The sequence below is a fragment of the Rhinolophus sinicus genome, chromosome 17, assembly GCF_057876585.1.
Source record: "Rhinolophus sinicus isolate RSI-liver-muscle chromosome 17, RSI-T2T, whole genome shotgun sequence".
In the NCBI taxonomy this organism is placed as follows: Eukaryota; Metazoa; Chordata; class Mammalia; order Chiroptera; family Rhinolophidae; genus Rhinolophus; species Rhinolophus sinicus.
In genome coordinates this window covers 149,715,857-149,738,874 of record NC_142517.1, presented here as the reverse complement: position 1 = coordinate 149,738,874, position 23,018 = coordinate 149,715,857, and the positions used below count along the sequence as shown (strand labels likewise).

Here is a 23,018-nt window from a genome sequence, read left to right as displayed (position 1 = left end):
AATATGCATATCTTCTTAGAGTTCATTTATGATTGGTCCTGATATTAATCAGGTGAGCATCAGCCTAGCCTTTTGGGCTTAGATAGGAAGAGAGGGAATGGAAAAGAGGAATTGAATAAAACAAAGGATGAATTAATGTAACTCAGTTTACTACAGGGAGGCAAAGAGGATGTAAGATGTCTGAAATTTCCAACCTGAAGCATATAGAGGAATAGAGAAAAGAGAAGAGCAATATACTTTTGTGACAAAAGTCACTCAATTTGGTTTTAAGGCACATTGTTTCAATGATAGTTATAACCCTAAATAAAAATAGTAGTCAACAATTTTATCTGATTTCAGTATAATAAAATAGATGTACTGGAAGCTACTCATGTGCTGGTGAATTACTATCTGAGAGATTTAGAAAAGTACATATAAAATCCTTAACATAGTTTATTAACTTAAAAAATCTGCATCTTAATTCCATTACTTAATGAAAATGAAGGTGATGGTGATTATGCTGAAACAGAAGAAATCAGTTTCACGAATGCAATATGTTGTAAAGGTTTACAATGCTTGGTTATTATAAGTGCTAAACAATTATTTGTATAGTTTTCTTTTACACGTTTTTATTTGGAATCGCATCCAACTTAAATTGCTCATTTTCCCCAGGAGCTTTTTCTCCATCATTCATCTATGAAGCCTATAAACTGTGAATAAAATTCAGGAGCTGTCCTCTAATAAAGTGCACATTTGTAGCTTCTATCTACCAATATGTCAGCTTTTACCTTTTATGAAAATTTAAGAATGCTTTCTACAATAGGAAAAGAGCCCCTACACAAAGAGTGCACATAGATATAATCAGCACATATACAAATATCTGTGCCAAAGGAGTTGAGTTACATTTGTATTGTCATCAAGAAAATTGAGAAATCTATCCTTCTGAATAGACTAGTTTCCTCCTGCTTGCTAACAAAAGCTACTTTTTTATGGACAACCAGAAAAGTGGGATCTGTTTTCAAAAGTGATAATAATAATAATAATAATAATAATAATAATAATAATAATAATATAAACCTTTACAAGATTCTAAGTTTACCTATGAATCGTTCTCTATATGGACATTTCTTAGGGGGTAATCTTTATCTGAGCCACTTGAATGTAGCTTTAGTGGCTAGAGTTATCAGGATCAAAGACTTTGTTCCTCTTGCAAAATAAAGTAACCCTTTCTTTTGCTATTTGCTTCTGTCCTAAATGACACAAGGGTCACCATCACTCATGTCTTTTCTGCGGACCTGGTGTGAACCCTTGTAGAGAGTAACAACCCCCCTCCATAAGAGACCACATGTGGGCAAACCACCTCAGTTGGTTTTCATATTAGTCCCATGAGGCTCTGTTACAAAATGTGAAGTGAAATAAAATAATGCAAATTAGCAGATTACTACCAGTGAAGAATAACAGTTAAATCTTAATATTTAACAAGTTGACATTAATATTTTGCTTTCAATACATCTAAAATACTATCTTCACATATTTCCTTAAAATCCTAATGAAAGAGACTTATTTAAGTATTAAAAACCCAAGTTTAGTCGTATAACTTCACAATCTCATGCTTGAAAACATGCCTAACAATAGTACTCACTAAAGAGAAAAAAAGTGCGTTCTTGTGTGTCTTACAGGGAATATCAGCATAGGTTCCGCTCCGTTGTATTATTTACTTCCGCGTTGAACTGAAGGACTTTCCAAAGGTGACTTAGCCTGGATATCACCTAAAACAGAGCCCAAGACAAGGGCTTGTGTGCAGGTAATTTATTTTGGAACATGACCTCAAGGAAGAAAAGTAGGGGCGTCGAAAGAGTCATAAAGTAAGGAAGGAAAGCCATTGCCAGGATATCTTATTTTGCTGATCCCCACTGTACGCAATACAACATTCAGTCTGTGTTTGTTCCCGCTTGGGATATTGTGAGGAGCCATAAAGAAAATGCCTCAGATGAGTATATATTCACCAGCTTCCATCCAGCATTGGTCAAGAGTATAGACTCTTGCCCATTATGGTATAAACTTCCTTTTGTTTCTAGGTTTACACCTGCATCAGAATCAGATGTTTGCAAATATTTCACGTGTAGGTGGAGAGAGAGACACTGTGAGCAAAACGTGAGATACATGGTGCCAGTGATTCCTTGAGTCGCTTTGAGGACCTACCTGTGAGCAGCTGGTTGCCACACAGCTGCAGTTAATAGGTTGGCCAAGAGGGTGGCAGGTGGGACAGAGAGATGTCTGATACATCAGCTACTAAAGAAAAGTGAAGAAAAAATGACTTTGAAGAGGTCAGGCAAATTGAAACCACAGTGAGATACCACTGCATTTCGGTTAGAATGGCTTCAATCAATCCTCCCCACCAAACAAATACTAACTGTCCAAAAATCTGACAATATCAAGTCCTGGTGAGGATATGAAGCAATGGGAACTCTCATACACTGCTGATGGAACTGCAGAATGGTACAGCCATTTTGGAAAACAGTTTGGCAGTTTCTTGGAAAGTTAAACATATACTCACCATGCGACTCACCAATTTTACTGGATATTTATCCAAATGAGATGAAAATTCATGTTTGCACAAAAAAACTGCCACAAATGTTTATAGCAACTTAATTGTAATCACCAAAAAAACTGGAAACAACCCAAACGTCCTGCAACTATTGAGCAGATAAATAAACTGTGGTGCATCCATACAATGGAATACTTCTCGGCCATACAAAGGAATCGACTTCTGATACACGCATCAACATGGATGCACCCCAAACACATTACAAAGTGAAAGAAGCCAAACCCATGCTGTACACTACATGCTGAATAATTCCTTTTATATAAAATTCAGGGAAACCCAAAACTATATGTAGGGTCAGAAAAGAGAAAACAGGGCCGGAGTCACTGCATAATGAGTGAAGGGCTGACCAGCCTGGGAGAAGACGTAGATTATGAGCATTTTTCAGTTAAAGCTGACATTGTTATATTTATATGAAAGCAAAGTCAAATTCTTTCAGACACCAATGAAGGTCTCTAACCTGTGTTTTCCTATTGTTAATATTTTGTTATAAACTGGGGGAAATGGCACAGTTCCTTTTCTCCTCCTGTTTAGTTCTAATATTACTATGTGTCCACTAATAGCCTATGGGCTGAGAAGGATGTAAAAACCTGAATAAGGTCTTGCCCTTAAAGAGCTCCATTGTCTGATAGGGGAGGCAACTTTAAAATAAATAAATTCCATTTACTGCAATTAATTCTGTAATAAGTGTATGTCCTAGTTATGGTGGTGACACCAAACACAAAATAATTGTCTTGTGGCTGGCTCCAGGAAGGCTTTACAGAGGAAGAGATGCTTGAGCGAATTCTGGAAAACTGAATAACAATTTGCTATTAAAACAAGGGGTGGGTAAAGTATTCCAGAAGTAGAAAAAGCTATTCAAAGCCATGGGGGGGTGGGGGCTGCTAAGACAGCATGGTGTGTTTGAAGAATTGCATGTATTGTTATGGGTGGAATGTAATTGGTTTGGGTGCAGGGAGGGTGAAGAAAGGAATATTCTTTGACAGATAATGGGGGACCTGGTACGGGATACTAAGAGTTGGAATTTTATCTAGTAGATCAGATGTTGAAAACTATTGCAGCCTAAATGATAAATTAGGGCTTCATATGTTTGTTTTTAAGAATGTGGGTGTATTTTCAACCATAAAATTTTGGAAAATGTGCATACAAATCTAGGCTTTCTGCTTCTCTTGATAAATTGAAACATCTGGTGACCTGGGGCCTACATTTCAGTGTTAACAATTGGCTGGAGTCAAAAGCAACTGCCTCCCTTAGGTGTCTTTAGGTGGGACATGTGCCTAGCCACCTGGGTACAGTCCCAACCACCACCTGTTGTCTTACACCCAGTCCCCTTTACTCATTTTTGATAAACGCTTGGCCCCAATAGATATTTGAATTTGTGTCTCTGCCGGAAACAGTGGGGAGCCACTGAAAACCTTGAGGCAGTGGAGTAATATGATCAGACTTTTCATTATAAAAGGATTAGTCAGGCATGATGCGGAGGATGGAGTGACGTGAGATAAATCTGAAAGTGGGGAGCCCAGCTAGAAAATAATTCTCGCAGTCTAGGAAAGAGATGATGAAAATTTAACTGAACTTAGTAGCGTGGGGGGCCGGAGGAGAGATAAAGGAGTCTAGACATATTAAGGAGGACTTAGTGACAGGATGTGAAGGTTAATATAGAGAAAGGAGTCTAGAGTGGCTCCTATCTTGGGGAACCGGGTGATCTATGATGCCATCAACCTAGATAGGGAATCGAGCTTTGAGGGAAGGATAGTGATTCTGTTTCTGAATGTGTTGCTTTTAGAGGTCTGTGGGTTACCAGGCAGTTGGATATGTGGATCAGGACCCCTGGATTTGGGGGTTGTGAGCACATTCATAGTACTGGAAGCCCAGTGGGTTCAGTGGAAAGGAAAGCACCAGAAAGGAAACCCTGGGAACACCGGAGAGTACATACACGAGGTGGATCCAGCCAGCTGATGAAGATGTCACATCAGTGTTATTAATTCTGACATGCTACTGACTCTTTAAAATATGCTTTTATTGAATTACAAATTAGAGACATTTTCTTACTAATTTCAGAGACTATGTCGTAATTAAAATGCTAGTGACAATATTATTCAAGGATTAGAGCCTCTCCCTTTGTGATCCATGGAACATGCATGACGTAAAGGAATCACACATGGAAAAACCTGGAATGCCAGAACGCCTCTGACTCCTATGAAAAGACAAAGCTGTTTTAAATGTAAAAAAATCCCCAAGACATTTGCACATAATGATGTATAGAATTATTGGTCAGTTACATTATCTCTGTTATGACAGGTAGAATATTTTTTCCTAGTTGGGAGTAATTATCTGTAAGCAGCACCTTGCAATAGAGCATAGACTTGAAAGACCTAATTCAAATTTCTGAATCTCCTAGCATAAGTGGCAATTAGATTCAGACCATCATGCTTTATATGTCCTATTTAATACGTTTTTGTGGATTAGGACAGAGTTGTCTCCTTGGCTGAATAGTATAGAATTTTATAGAAGAGGGTCATAGCTGTTCCTTCGAGAAACATATGCAGAATAAGTAATTAGAAGACAGCGGAAGTCAGAGGAATGTATAAATGACCTTCAATGGAGTTGTCATTTAGAAGTAAAACTGGTTACATCTTGAACATAAAACAAATGAATTCAAAAGAATGCACATTGTTCCAGTGTTTATCTGCTCAGAACGTTCATTTCAGAGGTTTACTAAGACTTAATGGAAAAGAATAAGATTTCCCATTTTTGTAAACGTATTGTACTGTCAGTAGAGCATCCAGCCTATTTCTTAGTATCTATTCGGAAAAAGTTTAAGACGATGTGATTTATCATCTTGTGAATGCTTCGGGAATTGATGTGCGTAACTTCCATTCGCATTTTTGGGGGATAATCTGAGTGAGGCCTCTGTCCATAGATACAATGGCCCCTTAATTTTTCATTTTACCTTTTGTCGTCCCTTCCCCCCTTTATTCTATTGTTTTTTTTTCCCCTAAGAAGATATTGCTTCTTTTTTATTATATGTTCTGACTGTTGTGTCTGCAGGAAAGCATTCCGGCAATATGCACATATCAACGTGCGCTGTATCTAGTTAGAAATATTTATTGCTCAACAACATCCCAAGTGAAGGGGGTTCTGTTGATGGTAATGGACGTCGCTTTGTTTTACAACTTTTCCCAGTTAATCTTCTTGTGATCTCTGTTTGACTCCTCTTTTTTGCCTCCTATATAAGTAAAACGTAATGAGTTTTTATGAAGAGATTAAAAGTACTGCCAAATTATTTAAATTATCTGTTGTTGATTCTGTGCTATATCTAGAAATAACTGAGCTGATAGGGGGAAAAAGTATTCTCGTGGAAGTTTTCTTGTTTGGGTCCTATGAGTTAGGAAATCCATAATCTGTAATCACTTTTATCACACTCTGTAATCACTTTCATTAATTTCTGTTCTCAGCAGTGGTCTCCATTTCATAGCTCCAAAAGTGTTTTATTCTCATTAAAAAACAACAACAACAAACTTTTCAGTCGTTACTGATCTATGAGCATTTCTCTTGAGGTTCTGTTCATTAAAATAATAACTCTAAGGGAAATAGCAGAGCTTTGAGGTGTGTGGCTATGCTAGTGTAAACTTGTGAATTTAAGAATAGCTTACTAATGCTTATTTAATACACTTCTCCCACTTTCTCCCTCTACACATCATACCACCCTAATTACAGGAAAGGATTCTAGATAACTCTTCTCTGTAATCCATTTCACTTGCATTAATTAGGCAAGTGCCTTGTTAGGCAAATGTGCTAGATATTTTATTTTTAACCATAGCCCAAGATAAGAAAGCTCAGAATTGCAGAATCAAAAGTGGAGCCATTTGTAGGGTGAGTGACTTTATGGAAAATCCCTGATACTGAAATTAAACTTAGGGCTTAACAGAAAGTTGTCTCAACTTTCTTACAGGATATTTGTAAGATCACAGATATCTTTAACAATGAGTGTTATAGAATATCTTCTATGAGTTTAGCATAGTAGTGGATTTTATGTTATAAAAATTGCATAAATGACCTCAGAAGGCAAGAAGCATATAATCGAATTGGAAAGTGGAATGTGCATGGGAAATGCTTAATAAACAAAATCTTTTTTAAAAATTGAGCTATAATTGACATACAACATTATGTTAGTTTTAGGTGGACCGCATAATGATTTGAAATATTATGCAAAATGATTACCACAATAAGTTTAGTTAACGTCTATCACTACAGATAATAATTATTGTTATTTTTGTGGTGAGAACTTTTAAGATTTACTCTCTTAGCAACTTATTAAATATACAATACAATATTGTTAACTATAGTCACCATGCTGCATATTACATCCCCATGACTTATTTATTTTGTGACTGAAAGTTTGTACCTTTTGACCCCCTTTATTTTGCCCACCCTCATCCCTCCACTTCTAGCAACCACCAATCTGTTCTCTGTATTTATGAGTTCTTTTTTTTTTTTAGACTAACATATTAGTGAAATCATGCAGTATTTAGTATTTGTCCTTCTCTGTCTGACTTATTTCACTTAAGATAATGCCATCAATGTCTGTCCATGTTGTCACAAATGGCAGGATTTCCTTCCTTTTTGTGGCTGAATAATATTCCACTGTATGGATATGACACATCTTCTTGATCCATTCATCTATCAATGGACACTTAGACTGCTTCCATATCTTGGTTATTGTAAATATGCTGTAGTGAACAAACATAGGGATGCATATATCTTTTCGAATTAGTGTTTTGGATTTCTTCACATAAATACCCAGAAGTGCAATTGCTGGATCATATAGTAGTTATATTTGCAATTTTTTGAGAAACCTTCATGCTGTTTTTCCTTGGTAGATGCACCAATTTATATTCCCACTAACTGTGCACCCGTGTTCCCTTTTCTCCACATCTTGCCAACACTTGTTATCTCTTCTCTTTTTGGTGATAGCCATTCTGACAGGTGTGAGGTGGTAGCTCATTGTGGTTTTCATTTGCATTTCTCTGGTGATTAGTCATGTTGAGCACATTTTCATGTGCTTGTTAGCCATTTGGATGTCTTCTTTCGAAAATATCTCTTTAGATTCTATGCCCATTGTAAAATTGGATTGTTTGCTTTATCTCTATTTAATTGCATGAGTTCTTTATATATTTTGTAAATTAACCCCTTATCAGATATGTGACTGGCAATTTTTATTCCCCCATTTGGTGAGTTAGCTTTTCATTTTGTTGATGGTGTCCATTGCTGTGCAGAAGCTTTTTAGTTTGATATAGTCCCACTTGTTTATCTTTGCTCTTGTTTCCTTTGATTTTGTGCCAATCAAAAAAAAAAAAAAAAATCATCACCAAGACTGATGCGAAGGACCTTACCCTTCATACTTTCTTCTAGAAGTTTTATGATTTTATCAACCGAAACTTTTTATGTAAGATAAAGTGCTAAAGATACTTTTAACGTATACTTCATAAACATTCACTGTGTGCCAGGCACTGAGATAATTTCTGTGGGAGATAAAAAGGAGAATACATCAGTACCCTCTACCCACTGGGAGATGATGGCTATACACATATATAAGCCTAACCTTTCTCAAGACCTTAATTCATAGCCTATATCCCTAAGGCAGAGCCTGGTATTCTGAACTATTAAGTCCTATTATAGTCTAAATCCTCCTTATTTCCTATGAATAGTTCAATGCTGAGTTTAGGTCCTACCATCTGTGTGAAACCATAATGATTTCAGTGTATCATGTTGATAAAATTGTCAGAGAAACAGAGAGGGGAGGTATGTGTAGGGAATTGTTGAGCCTAAAGTTTCCTATTGAAATTATGGAACCCAGAAGTAACATGGTAGGTGGCAGTAATCTGGATTCAGGGTTTAGACACTAAGCATGTATACGGTTGATAATCTGAGTTTTAGACATTTATTCATCCACCCAAGAAATTTTCATTGAGCACTTTGGGTGAGGCACTGTTCCAGGAGTGGGGTTAGGACAGTGAACCAGACCATGTCCCTGCTATCATGGAAACTATGTCTAGTGAGAAACACAGACAAGAAAATAAATCAATTGATCAATGTAATTTTTCCAGTTTTATTGAGAAATAGACATACATGCCTCTATGTTTAAGGTGTACAGCATGATGGTTTGATTTGCATATATTGTGAAATGATTACCACAATAGATTTAGTTAACATTCATCATCTCATATAGATGCAATAAAGAGAAAAGAGAAAATTCTTGTGATAAGAACTCTTAGCATAATAATATAATTTTTTATAGTGAGATGAAAATAAAGCAAGATGGGTTAAAAGTGACTGGTTGGTGTCTATTTCAGACACTGTGGATACAGGTCAGAGATGAGATAGACAAGTGTTGGGTGAAATCATTAAGAAGGGGCCCTGAATGATCTTGAAGGACAGATGAGCAGGAGTAAACGCTTTCCAGCAAAGGCCTGGGATGGGGATAAACATAGGTTGTAGGAGTACGGAGGAGAGACAGAGGCAGAGAAGGAAGAGGAAGGGCAAGCCTGTTTGCTCTGGTGAATAATAGGAAATAAGGTCAAATATATAGGGTCAAGTATGCCAAATATACATTAAAAAATTGAGTCCTTCTTTAGACTATTTGGTTTCCAAATAAATAAATAGCCATAAAAGCCACTTGAAATGGTGGCCAATGCAATGCTACTACTATTAGAATCTTGAGCACGGAAACAAAAATATGTGAAAATAATCTAATAGGCAAATGTGTATAGAATGGATTGAATCAAAGAGACACTGAAGTAATCAGGTAAGTCAGCTAGAAAGCAATTGCAGCAATCCAGGAATATAGTTAGAGTTGTGTAGCATTTATGCTTTCTTATCTCATTTATTTATCCAACCCAATATATTTATTGAGCACCCATTGGGTTTCAGGTGGTGTGTAAGGCATTTTGTGAAGACAAAATGGTGAGCCAATTAGATATGGTCCATGTCCTCATGGATATCACAGTCTAATGAAGAAACAGACATTGGCTATGTAATCACAAGCCTGAATGTCTAATTTCAAACTATGATAAGTACCTTGAAGGAAAAAGTAAGCAATATTATGGAAACATGCAACTGGGGGGCTTTACCTCATGTGGGGTGGGTAGGTAAGTCTTCCCTGACAGACACTGGAGCTAAAATTTGGAACATAGTAAATATTGATTAGGAAAAGGTATGAGGGAAGCAAGGATAAGAGGAAGAACATTTCAAGCATAGGAAAAAGCATCTACCGTGTTTCCCCAAAAAGAAGACCTAGCCAGGCAATCAGCTGTAATGAGTCTTTTGGAGCAAAAAGTAATATAAGACCTGGTCTTATTTTACTATAATATGAGACCAGGTATAATATAATATAATAAATATAATATAATATCGGGTCATATTAATTTTTGCTCCAAAAGACACATTAGAGCTGATTGTCCAGCTAGGTCTTATTTTGGGGGAAACTCGGTATGATGTCAGGATTTTGGGTCAAGATGGGGGAGTAGGTAAAGCTGTGCTCACCTTCTCCTATGATCACATCAGAATTACAACTAAACTACAGAACAACCATCATTGAAAATCACCTGAACTCGAGCTGAATCAAAGTCCAACTAAGGACATACAGAAGTAGCCACCTTGAGACGGGTAGGAGGGGCAGAGGCAAGGAACAGGCTGATACCCCACTCATGAGTCATCATTAAAAATCAGGAATATCTCGGCTGTGGATGTCCATCCGGGAGGAGTGAGGGGTCCCAGCTACATACAGGGCCCACCAGCCCAGGGTTTCAGTGCTGAGAAGTCCCCATAGCTTCTGGCTGTGAAAACAAGTGGAGACTGGCTGAGTGAGATGAAGGTGGCTGCAATCACAGGTGCTCCCCTTAAAGAGCCCATGCACAGATTCCTCGCTGTTGTACTCACTCGCTCTGAGCTCTAGCATTAGGGCAGCAGCTCAAAAGACTCCAGGGATATACGGGGAGAAACTGAATTGTTTGGCTTCAAGGCAAGGGCTGGAGGGGCGGCTTTCGCCCAAGAAAAAAAAAAAAAAAAAAAAACGTGCTGAGAAAATCCATTGTTTTCCACTCCCAGCATGCAGACAAAGGCAGCCACCATATGTGAATTCCCGTCAACCTGATTACCACCAGTCGTTTGCCCTGCTCTGGTGATTTACTAAGACCCCACAACACCCAACTTTCAGGTACACCCAGGCCACTTCTAGGAGCCTCTCAGACAACAACAAGCATACTAACAGTCACATCATAGGTATACCTGAAGGAGAAGGCACAGAGCAAGGAGGTGAAAATCTATTTGAAGAAATATGACAGAAAACTTTCCTAACCTGGTGAAGGAAATAGACATACAAGCCCAGGAAGTGTGGAGAATCCCAAACAAGATGAACCCAACAAGGCCCACACCAAAACACATCATAATAAAAATGACAGAGTTTAAAGACAAAGAAAGACTCTTAAGAGCAACTAGATAAAAGCAGGTAATTACCTACAAGGGCACTCCCATAAGACTGTCAGCTGATTTCTCAACAGAAACTTTGCAGGCTGGAAGGGGTTGGCAGGAAATATTCAGAGTGATGAAAAGAAAGGACCTACAACCAAGATTACTCTATCCAGAAAAGCCATCATTTAGAATTGAAGGATAGATAAAGAAAATCCCAGACCAAAAAAAAAAAAAAAAAAAGGTTGAAATTCATCACCACCAAACTCAGTATTACAAGGAATCTTAGAGGGACTTCCTAAAGATAGATAGATAATAAATAAATAAATAAATAAATAAATAAATAAATAAATAAATGATATGAATAATGAAATGGTAATAACTATATTTTTATGAACAATTACTTTAAATGTAAAGGATTAAATATTATGATCAAAAGATAGGGTGGTGGAATGGATAAGAAAACAAGACCCTTACATATACTGCCTACAAAAGACTCACTTTAGATCCCAAAACACTGAAAGTAAAGGGATGGAAAAAGATATTTCATGAAAATGGAAACAAAGAAACAAAAAAAAAATGAAAAAAGCTTCAGTAGCAATACTTATAACAGGCAAAACAGACATTAAAACAAAGGCTATAACAAGAGACAAGGGCCCAGGAATCCCACTTCTGGATATTTTTTTCATTTCAAAGAAACACAAAATGCTATTTCAAGGGTGTGTGTGCCTCCTTACGTTTATTGCAGTATTGCTTACAATGGACAAGATGTGGAGGCAGCCTGGGTATCCGTCAATGGATGAATGGATAAAGAGTAGGTGGTACCTACTTATACAATGGAATATTGCCCAGACATGGAAGGGGATGGGTTCTTGCCATCTGCAGCAGCATGGATGGACCTGGAGTGTATTGTGCTGAGTGGACTATGTCAGACAGAGAAAGACAGATGCAATGTGATTTCATTTATATGTGGTATTTAAAGAGCAAAATAAACAAACAAACAAAACAGAAACAAACTCATAGATACAGAGAACATTTTGATCCTTGCCAGATGGGATGGGGTTGGGTGAAAATGAGGAAGGGGGTAAGAAGTACAAATTGGTTATTACACAGTAGTCATAGGGATGTAAAGTAAAGCATAGGGAGTATAGTCAATGATATTATGACAATGTAGTACAGTGTCAGATAGTTTCTGGACTTATGGTGATCACTTCTTTGGGTATATATAGAATAACTATGGTGTACACCTGAAGCTAATATAATATTGTATGTTAGCTATATTTTAATAAAAATCTTAAGAAAAAAAGAAAACAGCATGTACAACATCTATGTAGCTGGAGAAAACGTGGCCTGTTCAAGGATCTCTAAGATGACCACTGCTCTTGGAGCACAGGTGGTGAGTCTGTGATTGGTTGGCGTTTTTAGTTGTGGCTGTAGACATAGGCAGGGCCAAACCTTGGAGGTCCACATTTGGGAGTTTAGACTTCACCCCCAAGAGGAGTGGAAACCATTGAAATTGTAGGCAGTGCGATGCAGATGTGGACAGGGAATTAAACAAAAGTGGATGCATCCTTTTAGCATTAGGATGGGGGTATGAATTTGCAGAGAAGTGAGTGGGCCCAAGAGATAGTCAGAGGCACAGTCAACAGGTAATGGATTATATATGGAGTGTCAGGCACAGGCAGTGTTAGGATGGTTCCTGAGTTTCTGGCTTGTGCAAATTGATGGTGTTTGTACAGCAACCCTGTAAGATATATGTCATTGTTGTCCCATTTTAAATTAACCTAGGCAGTTAAACAGTGTACTTCGGGGACTACCATTAGTAAGTCACTGAGGTAGGACTCCAGATCTGGTTTATGACTTCAAAACCTGGTTCTCTCTTCTATACATGCTCTGGGTTGACTGAAGAAGGAATGCCTATGGCTTAATGATGGAAACACAATAGCTTTGGTCTTTACATCCCAGAGCCATAGAATCTTACCATTGGAAGGGATTATAGAGAACTTCCTGCTGCATTTTTAAAGCTTCTTTGACTGTGACCTACAGTGAGATATCTATTTTGCATCATGAACACACACACACACACACACACACACACACACACAAGCCACAACACACAATTTCTTGAAAAAAATTTTGGAAACAGCATTAGTATAATGATGAGAGGCACTCTGATATTTTCTGTTCTGTTCTCTTCCATAAAAAAAATGCTTGTTCCCATTCACGATATCGATTTCATTATCCACTAATAAATTGTGACTCCGTTTGAAAGATTGATCTAATCCTATTCATTTTTTGAAAAGCATTTAAGGCCCAGAAATGGGAAGTGATTTTCCTAGATCTCATAGTCAGCAGGCTAGTGATTTCCTGTTAGTCCCATTTTCTGACTCTATCATACAATTTGGTTTTATCAGTTCCATAAATAAAATTGATATGTTTGTAAATTTTGTCCCTGAAGAAAAAATTATCTATTAATAGTTTTCTGCTTATTGACATTTAGTTTGTTTCTTCCTCTACAAGTCTTAACCTTTACGCTAGGGTGAAGACTCTCTAGGACCCAAGTAAATGAAACTTTGCAAGATTTTATTTGAAAAGAAAAGGACATGAAACAGTCAAGATAATAGTGCCTAATCTTTAAGATTCTGAGAAAGACTAATAAAAAAGCCACTGAATATCGAAAGCAGTTATTAAACATAGGTGATAAAAAAATGCACTTATGAAGTCATCCAAGAAACCAAGGTACATTTGTGAAACCAAGAGGAAAAAACCAAATCTTTCTGCTAAGCAAAAATGCCAAGGGGAGAATAGAAAGTTTTAATAACCTGTGTGAAATCACAGGTACTGCGTTTCAGGAGTGAAGTTTAAACATAAATGCAACACATAAGATAAAAAAAGCTTAGTTAGGTAATATTGAAAAATGGTGGGACATTTGGAAAGAATTTAATGGAACTATCAGACTGTTAAAGATTTAATAAAATGAAAATTTGAAGTTTACTCAGCTGAACTGAATTTAGAAGCTTATAGGAACATTTATGGAGAAGACAGAGAAAGGATTTGCTTGCCACATTTTTGCACATGTCCTTGACCACTGCTAGAAATATGAGCCAGTTGTTGAAAGTCCTGGCAAGGTTTTCTGGATATTTTCCCCATCAGACAAGCAGAGGTAGAGCTTAGGAAGCACAGAAACAGCTAGAACTGGGGATTGAGAGCAAGGATCGAGAGTCCTATGGTGGTGGAGTCAGAAAATGGTAGCGTGTCTGATGGCGGTACCTTTTCTTCCTAAAGACCAATCCAGCGGGGAGAAGGGGAAACATTGTCAATGTAACTTCCAAGTCTTAGCCCCAGAACTGTATCCATGCATACATCAAGTATTTCTTGAATTCTTACTAAGTGCCAGGTGCAATGTTAGGCTCTGAAGAGAGACTATGAATAAGACAAGTCTGGTACCTGCCCTTAAGAAGTTTGTAGCCAAGTGGAAGGTACAGGCAAAACCAAATGGTTTGATGCATGCTACGATAGAAGAGATGGACAAGGTGCCAGGGAATTAGAGAAGAGGCACCTGACCTGGAAATGATGCGTTAGGGAAGGCTTCTGGAGCAAATGATATCTAAGTACCAGTTGGCCAGATGAAGTGTGAAGAAGATAGTTTGCTTGTTTCAAGAATTACATCACACTATGTATTTAATGCCTTCATAAAGCATAGGCCTGGCACAATATAAGCCCTTATAAATGGCATTTTAAAATACTATTGTAGGTTATAAGACACTGGCCAGATGGTACTTTTTCTATACGAAACAACACACATGACATCATGTTTCCATAAATACGGCTGATAGAACTCAATATTAATATTTAATTGCCTATTATTATTTAACAGGCTTATAAAGTACTGACATTCCTCATTGCAGTTCATTTTGCTTGCAGAAGAAAACTGCAGAGCATGTCATATATTGTGTGTGATTTCTCTACATGAGAAAAATATAAAATGGGATCAGAATAATAGATTTTAAACTATAGAAAAAAGGTGAAGGGGCATGTGGTAAATAATACTGTGATAAGTTTGCACAGTGACAGAGCATTACTAGGCTTAGTGTAATGATCACGTTGTAGGGTATATAAATGTTGAATCGCTATATTGCACACCTGAAACTAATATATTGTTGTATACTGGCTATACTTAAATAAAAATTATTTTAAAAGAAACTGTAGAAGTTACCTGATCCACTCCATCCCTTTAATACATGAGAAAGTGCGTTGGCCATTTGCTCAGAGTCACAATGTTGTTGGTTAGTGGCAGAAATAAGACAAGAAAAGCAGGTGTTCTGGCCAACAGTTTAATACCGTAATCCTCCCTATTCTCAGTCTTGCTTTCGCGGTTTCAGTTACCCACGGTCAACTATGGTCTGAAAATATTAAATGGAAAATTCCAGAAATAAAACAATGGATAAATTGTATGCCATTCTTAGTAGTGTGATAAAATGTTTTTCTGTCCTGCTCTATTCCGTCTAGGACTCAAATCATTTCTCTGTCCAGCGTATCCATGCTGTATACACAGTACAATAAGATATTTTGAGAGAGACCACATCCACATAACTTTTATTATAGTATGTTGTTATCATTGTTCTGTTTTATTATTAGTTATTATTGTTAATCTCTTCCTGTGCCTAACTGATAAATTAAAGTTTGTCATAGGTATGTATGTACAGGAAAAAATTATAGGATATATAGGTTTCAGTACTATCCGTGGTTTCAGGCATCGACTGGGGGTGTTGGAGCATATCCCTGCAGACATGTACTCATTTCCTTTGTATCACATTGCCACTTGTAATAGAATTTTTTTTTTTAATTATCTACCAATTCTTTTTCAAGAATTTTTTATTTTTTATTTTTTATTTATTTTTATTTTTATTTTTTTATTTTTTAAAGATTTTATTGGGGAAGGGGAACAGGACTTTATTGGGGGACAGTGTGTACTTCCAGGCCTTTTTTTTTTTCCAAGTCAAGTTGTTGTCCTTTCAATCTTAGTTGTGGAGGGTGCCATTCAGCTTCAAGTTGTCCTTTCAGTCTTAATTGTGGAGGGTGCAGCTTAGCTCCAGGTCCAGTTGCCATTCCTAGTTGCAGGGGGCACAGCCCACCATCCCTTGCGGGAGTCGAACTGGCAACGTTGTGGTTGAGAGGACATGCTCCAACCAACTGAGCCATCTGGGAGCTCAGTGGCAGTTCAGCTCAAGGTGCCATGTTCAACCTTTAGCTGCAGGGGGCGCTGCCCACCATCCCTTGTGGGACTCGAGGAATTGAACTGTCAACCTTGTGGTTGAGAGCCCACTGGCCTATGTGGGAATCGAACCGGCAGCCTTCGGAGTTAGGCGCATGGAGCTCTAACCGCCTGAGCCACCGGGCCGGCCCTAGAATTTTTTTCAAAGCTCTCAACTTTGATATAAAATTTTGTTAATATTGTTACCTTGATGTTAATTTTCATTATTACCTTTGAAGTTCTCATGGGCTTCATCTTTTTGTCTTTCTAATACTTTATTCACTCTGAGAATTTGTGTGTTTTTAATTTCACTTGACCCATTTTACTTTTACATTAAGAGCAAGGAATATATGTAATGCTACTAACCATTTTTATTTTAAACCTTTAATTTATTATTTGCAGTAGATGAACATATTTTAAACTTTGTTCTCTGTTAGATTAAGGTTTCATTCAAAGACTATCTCAGGCAGGCATAATGTTAACTAAAGACCTGGAAAAATGTCATGTAGTTAATAATATAAATAATGCTTTCCTTATAACACGCTTCTGACTGCTGCTATGGTAATGTTCTTTCATGGCTATTGTTGTTACACAGTTATGTTCACATGCTCTGTTTAAAGCTATATAATTAGCAAACACTGTAAAATAAAACCACTCAAATGTTCTTCCAGGATATTCTTCCTTTTACTCGCTGTTTGCTCTGAAGTCTTCTGTACTTTAGCCTATTGTGCTAACATTGATTCCTTCGCTGACCTGCTGGCTTTCTTATTCTTGGGCATCTCAAAAATACTGTAATCGGTTGTCATTCTCTCCACATGGGAGCCGTCCAGATCCCTTGGCTGCCTCTGTGGGGATCTGTTGGATAAGAATTTTTCAATAGCACCCTTTTCTCACCAGATTCTTCACCGCTTTCACTGTGCATTCTGAAAAACCACATTCAGCTTACTGCCTGGACACTGATCACGGCAGAGCTGTTTTTCATTGTCAAGATCTCACAACTCGAGCTCCTTAGGATATAATAAGGCTAGCTTCAACAACCGTCTCTCCTTTATGCTTCATGTTTTTTGGAGGTATGGTTGGAATTACCGATGATGTTGTGAGTTATTGATTTCACGTGAACCTCTAAGGGTCCCTGACCATTCTCATGATTTCAGTTAAGTGGAAGCAATTTTGTTTCTAAAGGCTGATGCTGACTTGCCTAAGAGTTTTGCTTTTCTTTTTTCCCCCAGCATTTCATATGTTGTTTGATATCTACAACTCATTGGCTTCTGAAATTGCATTTGTTTTATGAATCTATGGTGTGTGTACCCACTGAAAAAACTACCATAATCTTATCTTTTCTGGAGAACGGAAGAAACATCATTTAGATTGCAAATGACAAGGAAGGATAAATTGTTGGATAAACTGGGTTACCCCAGTTTTATTGGTCTGGTTATTTTCTTGTTATCCTTGCCTTTGGAAACAGAAATCTTCTCCAGTTATAGATATTTACTCATGCTTTGGCTTCTTTAAATTGTGTGACATCACTTATACAAATGTCATTCAATGATAATTCCCATAAGTTAGTCTTAAATCAAAAGGTGAGAAGAGTAGTTCCAAAGTTCAAACTTCTTTCTATTGTAGAAGTAATCTCAGTACTCAGAAAGGCTGAATGTGTGGTATTTTTCTTTTCATTAGTTCAGTGCATCTCAAATCTTCCTTGCTACTCTGAAACCTTTGAGACTACAGTATTTTATTATACAAATATCTTTGGACATACATTATATTTTATGATTTATTTTGGGTTTTTTAAAACAAAGTTTTTAGTGTGGAAAAATTTAAATATATACAAAAGTCTGTCATCACTCAACTTGAACAGTTATCGACTCAAATGTCAAATGTGTTTCATCTATAACCTTCCCTATTCTCCCATGCCCAATGGGTAATGGTGAGCAAATCCCAGACATCATATCACTTTATCTGTTAGTATTGCATTAGGTATCTCTAAAATTAGAAAAGACTCTTTTAAAAAGCATAGCCATACAATAATCAAACCTAAAAACTTTAATAATATTTACTTAATGGCATCAACTAAGTAAATATTGATATCTTTCTGTTTTATAATTTCTTCTTACAGTTGGTTTATTCAAATAAGAAACCAAATATAATCCACATATTGCATTTGGTTGGTATGCTTCTTAAATCTCTTTTAATCCATAGTTCTCCTTCTTTTTTTCCTTATAATTTGTTAAAGTCCTTTAAAGTTTTCATATATCAATTTTGCTTGCACTCCCATAATGTTGTTTAATGTTTCTCCTTTGGCTGAATTTCCTGAAACACGATCAATTGATCTGGAGATTTGATCATATTCATTTATATTTTTTGACAAGAATAGTTCATAGGAATGTTGTATACTTCCATCAGGATGCCAAAATGTCTGCTTGTTTCTCTGTGATGTTCCGATTGTTCAGTGTGTTCAATTGTTGCCAGCCTGATCCATCCATTATAAAGTTTCTCATCAGTTATTAATGTGAAATTTTTAGTAGCCACTGATGATAATGAATGAGGACTCATTGTTTCATTAGGTGTTTCAAAATGGTATATTCTAATGGTATATTTATTCTCCATTCATATGGTTTCATTTAAAAATGTTTAGTTTGGTAAGTTAAATAGGAGGTAATTATTGAGCATGTATGATGTGCTAATAGTCTGCTAGGCAGTATAAGGGGAAGACAAAATACATATATATCATAGGCTATGCTCTAAATAAAAATAGAAATATTATGCTCAAAACAATTAGAGAGCAATTATGGTATGTAAGTGAATTAAGAAAAGAGAGATGAGCATGGGTTAGAGAATGTTTCATGGAAGACATGGGATGTGTGCATTTTATGAAATAGGGGGAAACTGAGGGCATTCCCAGTAGGGGAATAGTTTAGACCATGCCATGGGGCTAAGAACAAGAATGGCTGTATAAGAGAAGGCACAGGAAAAAAAGCTACCTAGAGATTACACATTAGCTAAGCATTGGTGGGGAGTGAGAAAGCTAAATTGTTCAGGTCCTGTTTGGAGAAATTGACGTTCCCTGTGAACTGTCTGGTATTGTTCTAAATACATTTGGCAGATAGACTTTGGGTGGACTAGGGAATTACAGTGAGGTAGTCTATGGAAAGTCCAGTGAGGTAGCCTATGGAAATCAATTTGTCATAAGTAAAAGCTCATCTGATCTTAAGAAATAATATGGCCCACGTCACATGTAAAGTGTAAAGAATTAGTCATGTTGATAGGTAGACATAGTAATCAAAAATATACAAACTATACACATACTTGTGGTTCCACAGAACAAACCAGGTTGTTTGAAAGAATAGGCAGGTGCACAGGACTTGGTGTGAAGCTGTGACAAAGTTAAAGATGTTGAGTTTAATTTTGGAAATGTTATGTTTTGGGTGCACATACAAATAGTAAAGGCTTTCTGTTAATGAAATTATACTGTAAATGTGTTTTTACACCTAATAATATGTTGTGGATATTTTCGATGTCCATGAATATAGATATGTAACATACTTTTTCAATGGCAGTCATTGTATCTAGGTACATAATTAATTTGGTACCATAATTAATTTCTATTGCCGATCTTTAGACTTTCAAATTTTTCTGTTGAAGCAGCACTGCAGTGAACATTCCTGCGGATACATTTTTGTGTATTTGTCCAGTTGATTGTCAAATAACTTCCTGAAAGTGGGGTCATGGGCCAAAGGTTATGCTTATTTTGTATTGTGATACATATTTACATATTGCCTAATGTCCTCTAGAAGTGCTGTACCAACTACGCAACTACCAATAACATCTATCAGTACCTGGAAAGTTCTTTTAAATGTCTTGAAACATTTTTTTCATCTTCATTTGAGCTGACTTTCCTCACTTATAAAATAAGGAAGATGAAATATATCAGGTATTTAGGATCTTAGGACCATTTGAAAATTTTAAAAAACTGTTGAACAGAAACGAATTGTTGTTTCAGAAAAACAGACCTCTGCAAAAACACAGACATTTTTACATGTTATTTATGAGAATTCACAGACCATTTAAGTCAATTCACAGAGTCCTTAGGATTTCACTCCATGAATCTAAGTGAAGAATCTCTGAATGAGGTGATTTTAAAGTTGATTCCTCCTTTTAACACTGAAGCAAACGCAGATCTTGCTCACATAACACACACATATTCACACAGTGACATGCACACGGAGTTCTAATGTGTATTTGGAAAAACTTTGACATCTGCTTGATACAAAACCTAGTCTCGTTGTGATCTGTAAAATCATTTGAGTGTGTATAGTTATTGGAATGAATTTCTATTTATTTCAGGTTCTTCAATGGCGAGCCCACCAGGAAGAAGTAGCAAGACTGGAAATGGAAATTTTTGCCATCAGGAGAGAAAAGGCAGAGGAGAAAGAGAAACTGTGGAAGAAGAAGGAATTGTTACAAAGAGAAGAGAAGAAAAAAAAAGTATATAATCTGCTGTTGCATTGAATGTGTGAATGAATGTTTAATTGCCTGATTGAGCTTTGTTTGATATTGGTGTTTGGCACAGAATTCTCATAGGCAATTCTTAGAAAGTTTTGTAATGTTCTAGTGCTGTCTTGCTCCAGTTCATAGGAGCTTGAAAGATTTGTGGACGTGAAGGAGACCCACTTTGACCTGCAGAAGCACAGGTACCTGTGAATAGAAGAGATGCTGTTGGTGAAGGAAAGACAGGGTTTGTGAGTGTTATTAAGTCTTGTACCAAGTAGGGACATAGCAAGGACAAGGCTTACAGGGATAATTTTGGTTGACTGCAGTGCAACAAAATGATTGTCAAAAGGTATCTGTGAAAGAAAGGCATTTTGAAAGATGGGAGAGAGACCATTCTGAGCTTGTAGATGTGCTCTTGATATTTGGTCTGACACCAAAACAACAACACGAACAGTAATGGAAGGAATAATTAAACCAAATAATTAAACCAGATTAAGCCAAATTCATGGTCAACCTCTTAGCAATTGTACAGTACCAAGGCATGTTTTATTTTGTTTATTTTATTTTTAAAAATACTTCTTAAATTTAGACAGTATATTTTAAAACTACAGAGAATGATGTAATACACTCATTAGTACTCATCACCTAGCATTTTAACTGCTAATATTTTTCATTCTGTTTCAGATGTTTATTCTACAGATAAAGTTGAAATCCTCTTTTGAGGACATACTCAGTACCATTTCCCTTCTTACCTCTCCAAAGGAAACCTTGATCATGAATTTTATTTTTATCTTTCTAGGCCATCTTTTGCTTTTAATATTTTAACATGTAGTTGGTGACTTTCAGTGTTTTGCATGAAGACTATCACACTGTATCATTCTGCAGCATGTACTTCATTCAGCCTTACATTTTTGAGATACACCCATGTTAATACACAGAGACCTAATTTACTCCTTTTCACTGCTACGTAGTGTTCCATTATAGAACTAGGCCACCACTTATCCCTTCTCCTAGTGGTTGACATTTAAGTTTCTAAAGTTTTGTTCTTACAACTGTGCTGTATCAGCCATCTTATATGTGTCTACTGGGGCACGTGTGCAGAGCTTCTCTAGGGTACACCTAAGAGGGGAATTACTATGTTGGAGGATTTGTAAGCTTTCAACTTCATAAGATTTTTTTTTTATAAGATATCACAACTTTTTTCTTTTTGACTTTTGCCAATCTGATAAATGTAAACAGTATCTCATTGTTTTAAATCGGATTCCCCTGATCACTTGTGAGATTGAAAATCTCCTCATGTTTATTGGACAATTTTCTTCCTCTGTGAATTGCTTATTTTTTGTCCATTTGTCCATGTTTTCTTTATTCATCTGTAGAAGTTCTTATATTTTCTGGATAATGTTTCTTTTTATCAGTTATACGGGTGGCAGATATTTTCTTCCATTGGTCATTTGCCTTTAAATTTTGCCTGTAGTGTCTGTAGTTTCATGGAAGTTAAAAATGATCAAGTAATCAAAGTTCTTAAACTTTTCCTTTGTGAATTGTGCTTTCCTTTATGAACTGTGACCTGGTGGTGAGAGCATCTCTACAGAGAGGTCTTATGTTTGCTTCTGCTAAGGGCCCTATGCATTCTGTTGGCCTGGGGCCAGTTTGTATATTAACTTTGAGAAGTGGGATGTATGCTGACAGCTTGGGTGGGCGCTTACTTAGCACTGACACACAGCACCAGCCCACGTTCTGTAGTTGACCCCTTTCTTCCTCGGATCCCAAGCAGAAAGTGAGCCCTTTTGTCACTTCCCTGGGGAGTGTTCATGGTGTATCTAGAAGCCCTACCTGATTTCTTGTTCTTTGTAAGTATGTAGCTTGGTTCCAGTTCCCATGTGCGCACGTCCCACAACTAATATGAAAGGCCCAGCCACCAGCTTCTCAGACCCAGCTCAGGTCCAGGTCTCCCCAAGAGACCCTTGACTTTGGCTCCCTCTCCCTGCTCTGACTTTGAGTTCCATCTTTGTTTTCAGCCCTGGGGCATTTGTGTGTGTGTGTGTGTGTGTGTGTGTGTGTGTGTGTGTGTGTGTGTTTATTATAGTTTGTTCAAAATTTCTGTGTTTAAAGTGGGAAAGGAGGTTTCTATGTTAACTCAGACATACTGACCAAAATTCTGGCTACTCTTATATATACTAACTACAAATCTAGATTCTCTGTGTTAACTATTTTATATAT

General features: G+C 36.9%; 1 protein-coding gene across 9 annotated transcripts in view; it reads left to right on the top strand.

The window, feature by feature from the left end:
• Positions 1 to 23,018, top strand: part of CCDC148 (coiled-coil domain containing 148) — a 259,617-nt gene that overhangs the window by 127,742 nt on the left and 108,857 nt on the right. For all 9 annotated transcript variants that reach the window (XM_088794553.1, XM_019727195.3, XM_074336739.2 and 6 more), the window contains one exon: positions 20,652 to 20,792. In XM_088794553.1, the coding sequence (XP_088650679.1) occupies positions 20,652 to 20,792 (141 nt within the window). The remainder of the gene's footprint in view (positions 1 to 20,651; positions 20,793 to 23,018) is intronic.